Source organism: Tupaia chinensis, unplaced genomic scaffold (assembly GCF_000334495.1).
Source record: "Tupaia chinensis unplaced genomic scaffold, TupChi_1.0 Scaffold000049_1, whole genome shotgun sequence".
Lineage (NCBI taxonomy): Eukaryota > Metazoa > Chordata > Mammalia > Scandentia > Tupaiidae > Tupaia > Tupaia belangeri.
Genome location: NW_006159507.1, coordinates 1,181,935 through 1,187,708, shown reverse-complemented (window position 1 = coordinate 1,187,708; position 5,774 = coordinate 1,181,935). Strand labels below are relative to the sequence as shown.

Genomic DNA, 5,774 nt, shown 5'->3' with positions numbered 1-5,774 from the left:
TCAGCAGTGTCATGGCAGGGCAGGACAGGACCCCGCCAGGCCCCATGCACCCTCTCCACAGCTTCAGGCACCCCTTTCTCCGCGAGGCCTGTGGAATGACTGAAAGCCAGGTTCAGCCTGAGCAGGGGCTGCGGAGAGCAAGCAGCGAGATGCCCAGGTACGCCAGCACTAGGGCCTGCAGGGGGACGTGAGGGCCGTGTGGCTTACTGCAGGGTCCCCTCTGCGTTCCCTGGGACACCAGGAGCACTGTCACTCTTTGTGCAGGTCACCTCCTGCGGCCTTCATTACAGCCCTGTCAGCAGCCTCCCCTACCATCAGGGCCCCTGGGCTGCCCATGCGAGGCCCCAGGGACAGAGGCAGACCCACGGTCCCAGCTCCTGTTCGCAAGGGCGCCCTGCAGACCTTGAACGTGGCCCGGCCTCGCCTCACCGACGTGGTGGCCTCCCATTACGCAGATGGGGAAGCCGAAGCCCAGGGAGGGGAACTTCGCCCAGGCCCATGACTGACGGCAGGGCGTGTGCCACAGGCTCCGAGACGTCCCTGCCAGCCTCACCTCTCCCTCGGCGAGGCACCGCCCCCACCTGGCTCCAGTGAACGCGGCATCGGTCGGGAAGGGAGAGGAGGCTCCCCTGGTGTCAGTCCCCACCTCATGCCACCCCCAGAGCAGCTGTGGGAGGCGCGGGTACTTACTCTCCTCGACGGATGACGCCTTGCTGACCTTCTCAAAATCAAGGACAGACAGCGTCTCCAGAACCTGCTTTTGCTGTGCCACCTCTTCCAGAAGGTATTCCTGGACCATCCTTGACAAATTAGGGGAGGCCAGCTTCTGGGGGCCCATAATGCTCCTGGTTAGCCTGGAGCATGCTCTCTGAGGTCACCATCACTTCTGCGCCTCCCCCCGCCCTGCACATACCCTCTCCTCCACTGGCAGCTACTACGGGGAAGGGCGTGTCCCCTTCACCTTGGTGGCTGCACTGCTGGGGAACCCTGTGCCACCAGAAGGGCCGGCCTCCCTGAGAGCGAAGCCAACCCACACTGCGAAGCAGAGCTGAGAGGGAGATCTAGTCATAGCGGTATCTGAACTCCTGGATCCAGCTGGGCCTGATGCCCACCTGTGAGCCTTTCCATACCACGAGCCAAATAAATTTTCCTTTTGGCTGAGCCAGTTTGGATTGGGACCCTGGCTATCCAAACAAAAGAGTCATAGCCACAGTAGGGCCAGCAGATGGCATAGCAGTTACATCGCTGGGCTCCCACATGGCAGACCACGGTAGACCCAGTGGCTTAAAAATCAGCGGAGTGCACGTGTGTGCCCAAGATTCCAGGAGGAGAATGGAGGAGAAGGGACTGTGGTGTGGCCGTCCCCCCTGGGAGGTGGTTTCTCACTCCCTCTCACTGTCTCTGTCGAGCACACATCCTAAGGCAAAAACCTCTTTAAAAAAAAAAAAAAAAAGAGCCACAGCCTGGGCCTTTGGTTTTGGGCTCGTGCTGCATTGGAGCTGCGTGACGGTTCACCCAGCCCCTGGCCAGAACCCCGTAAAGACCTCCTGGCTCACCGGGGCTCTCGGGCTGCCAGCTTCTTGCCCCTCACCATGCTTCTCACTGCCTTCCAGAAGAGCCCTTTGCCACAAAGGCTCCCCAGTCCAGCCTGGCCCTCTACACACCCGGCCCGGCCCCCTGCAGCCCCAGCCTGGCCCTCCGCACCCCTGGCCCCGCACTCAGCCACCTACAGCCCCAGCCCAGCCCTCAGCACTCCCAGCCCAACCCTCAGCCCCCTGCACTCCCAGTCCAGCGCTCAGCCCCCTGCACTCCCAGCGCAACCCTCAGCCCCCTGCACTCCCAGTCCAGCGCTCAGCCCCCTGCACTCCCAGCCCAACCCTCAGCCCCTGCACTCAGTCCAGCCCTCAGCCCCCTGCACTCCCAGTCCAGAGCTCAGCCACCTGCAGCCCCAGCCTGGCCCCCACACCCCACCCCGGCCCCCACAACCCTGGCCCGGCCCTCAGCCACCTGCAACAGAGCTTTGCAGACATGGAGGTGGACTGTGAGCAGCACGTCGAGCTCCGGGGCACCGGCCGTGAGCTCCCCGGATGACGCTTTCAGTGGCGGCTGTGGGGACAGCATCCTGTCTTGTCTGAGGGGAATGGAGAAGAACCGGGAGAGCATGCAGTTAGCAGTTCGGCTCCCCTGAGGGTGGGCGTGATGTGCACTCCCGAGGTCAGCATTGCAGAGGCCCACTCAGGTCCCAGGAAGACGGAGCACAAGGGAGGACCAAGCTAAGGAAGGGAAGAAGGGCAGGGGCTGCGGCAGCTCTCAGGAGCTGGGAGGCATGCTGAGACCTGGGCAGGGCAACCGAGGACCCAGGTTTGCACCAACCCGAGCTCTGTCCTGTGGCCAGATCTGCCACCCCAAGCCTCAGTTTGCCCATCTGTAAAGTGGAGGGCACAGAACTCAAACTCAGGGTCGTGGGGGTACTTGAAACAGGGCTGGCCAGAGTCTCCATGGTGAAGGCCAAACACGAGGCCCGACCAGCTCCTGGCAGATCAGAAAGGCCAAGTGACACCCGAAAACCCATGGGATAAATCACACCCTCCCCGGGCTGTGCGAGAAGAGGAGGAAACGATTCGGACCGTGCACTGATCTATCCACGCTGCTGAGATCTGGGTGCAGGGGAGCCCTGGGACTGGCGGGACTGGGCAGGCCGGGGCTGATTAGCTGCCAGGGGAGCCAGAGCCCGGATGAGGCCCTGATGTTGTGGGCTGGGGAGCGGGCAGTGCCGGTCACTGCTGCGTGCTGGTTACATGGAGTCAGAGAGGGTCTAACTCTGTGCTTGGTATTGGGGAAGGTTTCCAAAATAGCAGAAGCCCAACCTCAGAGCAGAAAGCTCAGGGCCGGAGGTGGGGCTGGGGAAAGCACAAGAAAGACCCAAGGACAGAGGAAGCAGCCAAGGGCAGCGGGGAAACAGCAGGAGGCCGTGACGGTCACGAGGCACCATGGGGGTGTGCACTCACCGGGGACCGTGGGAGCCCCCAAACAGGGCCAGTGGATCCGGGGCAAAATCGGCATTGAGGAAGGCAAAGCTCTCCAGGATGCACGCCATCAGGCTCTCGGTGGAGGCATGTTCTCGCCGCGGTCCGGGGGGCTGCGAACAGAGCGGCCAGACCTGAGGGCAGCGCCGGGAGCCCCCGTGCAGCCGGACATGGTCACTAAGGCCTCGCTTCAGGACTTCACAGAGTCCTGGCCACAAGCCCCTACCCCACACACAGTCCCAGCCACTGTGTGAGTTGTGAGTTGACGTGGCACTCCCTGAGGACCCTCCGCGTGGCCTGTGACAAGTTATGGAGGAAATCCTGAGGGACATGGATCCGAAGAGGCCTGCCAGAGTCCCAAACATCCATGGGACAGTTGACCAGACTGAGTGAGCATTCGGGTGGGGCTTGTGGAGAGCAGGGGCCTCTCCCTAGCTGGGGTGCTGCTGCCTGCTCCAGCCTGCTCCAGCCGGCCCCTGCCATTGGGGCCTGTGGGACCCTGAAACCTGGGGTTTGATGGGAAACTGCCCAGTTTTTAACCATCCATGACAAATTCCATTTTTTTCTTTTTAATTTGCTGTAGGAGACTGCACTGGCAGGAGAGAGGGAAAGTGAGAAGGCGCCCTGGGGCATGGTCACACAGGCCGACTCCCAGGTTAATTTTAATATAGTGTCCGTCAGGCCAAGCGCTGCTTTCAGGAGACTCAGGCGCTGCCTGTGCATTGCGGGTTCTCTTCTCCCGGGGATCCGTGGAAGGAGGAGAGTGGGGAGCAGCCCCCCAGCAGGAGAGGGGAGTGTCGGAACCACTGCCCCTGCTGCAGAACCTCCAGGGGCACCTCCCTGCGGATTCCTGTCTTCGCGATCCTGACCATGGCTGACTCCAGAGCCAGGTCCCGTCCCCCTCCCCAGCACCTCAGGCCTCATCCCACATAAACTGCATCCAAGACACAGCCCATGGGAGGCTTCCGGCCAAAACCAGGTTCTAGAAGGTGGTGTCTAAGGGAAACCCCTGAGCAAGAAGGGAATGGGTGGCTGCAGAGATTACTTTCCTCACAGAACAAACGTGCACATACGTATGTATGCACGTATTTGACGCACACGGATACATGTGCATGTGTGCATATGTGTATGTGCGCACATGTCCATAATGTGTGCGTGCGCACACATGTGTGTGAACGTATGTATAACACGCACATGTATGTGTGCATATGCAGCCAAGTCTCATCGTTTGCAGGGGTTATTATCTTCTATAACGTGATGGCCAAAAGCTGAACTCGCAGGTTCAGAATCCTGGCTCCGGGGAGACATGGGGCCAGGTTCCTGCGAACCTTGGCCACAGCATTTCATCGGCCAGTCAGGACAGAGGTGGTTGTGTTTCCGTGTTAATCATTAACGCCGCACTCACAGCCCCCAGCGCCGCAGCAGGTGCCGCGCAGCCGCTGACGCTCAGAGGCTCAGCTGGCCCAAGCTTGGCCTGGGAGGCGTCTCACCAGTGACACCACCAACAAACCCACAGAACGGGGCCAGGAATGGACACGCCTCACAGTGCGGGCGGCTGGCGAGAAGGCAGTGTCACCTCTGGAGCCTCGGCTAGGGTCACGCCTATCGGTGACTCCAACTCCACTCTGTCCATCCCCAAGTGACCGCAGACACGCCTTGCTTGCCGAGTTTGCGGTTAGAAATACATCGCAGCAAGTCCGTGCACTCGAGCGCGCAGAACCCAGGAATGAACGTGTACATCCACACACCTGTTACACACTCGCGTGTGGTCCTACACACATGTGTGCATGTGACTTCCCTTTAGAACATCAAACTAAGGAACAGGTCATCGTTTTATTGTTCTGACTTTACCCCCAAAAAAGATTTCTCAGAGGTCTAAAATCATTGCATGACGGTGGTATTATTTTAAGGTTTTTAAAAATGATTTATATCATTTTATTATTTAATTTGCTATAGGGCATGGACACTCACCAGAGAAAGGCAGAGAGAGAAAAAATGAGAAAGCAAGCTGCCAGGTCCAGGACTTGAGCCACGGTCAGCCATGTTGGAGTCCAGCACCCTAATCACCATGCCCCCTGCTGGCCCTTATTTTAGATTTCTATGAAAGTGAATATAATTTTCCAAAACTCAGGTACTTGACAGAAGTTGTGTACATGCTGCCTCAAATTGTGCTACATAAAAGGCTGTTAAAAAGTACCAAAAAAAAGAGCTTTCTTTGTGATGTTTTTGTTGCTTTAATTTTTGGCTATCTGGTGCACACCCCTGCGGGAGCAGGGTGTAGAAAGCTCCCCCCAGGGGGATGGCCACACTGCAACCCCTGCCCTTCCAGTCTGCTCTCAGAACTCTGGGGCATGCTCTCACAAGTGCCAAATGCCTGGTGTGTTTTTCTTATCAAAGAATTATTTCTTTAATTCTATTTTTTTTTTCATTTGCTATAGGGCACATGTGTTCACCAGAAGGAGACAGAGAGGGGGAAAGTGAGAAAGCAACCCACTGGGCCCAGGACCCAAGCCGTGGTCTGCCGTGTGGGAGTCTAGTACCTCAGCCACCGTGCTACCTGCTGGCCCCAACCTGGTGTGTCTGTCTAGCCACCAGGCCCACACGCAAACCACACAGTCGCCACGCGGGCTCTAGCCACCTTAACCACCACACCACGAATGGCCTCCAAAAAGGTGATTTTTTTTTAGAATTATTTTATTTAACTTTATTTGTTCATTTTTAATTTAACGCAAGAGGGACAGAGAGAGG

At 58.2% G+C, this 5,774-nt stretch overlaps 1 protein-coding gene across 3 annotated transcripts in view; it reads right to left on the bottom strand.

Moving 5' to 3' along the window:
* The window catches only part of RIPOR3 (RIPOR family member 3), a 91,183-nt gene that overhangs the window by 10,368 nt on the left and 75,041 nt on the right, over positions 1-5,774 (bottom strand). For 2 of the 3 annotated variants that reach the window (XM_027775075.1, XM_027775078.1), the window contains exons 14-17: positions 3,009-3,139; positions 2,008-2,131; positions 691-826; positions 3-99 (exon numbers count right to left, since the gene is read on the bottom strand). In XM_027775075.1, the coding sequence (XP_027630876.1) occupies positions 3-99; positions 691-826; positions 2,008-2,131; positions 3,009-3,139 (488 nt within the window). The remainder of the gene's footprint in view (positions 1-2; positions 100-690; positions 827-2,007; positions 2,132-3,008; positions 3,140-5,774) is intronic. The other variant, XM_027775076.1, reaches the window with a different exon arrangement.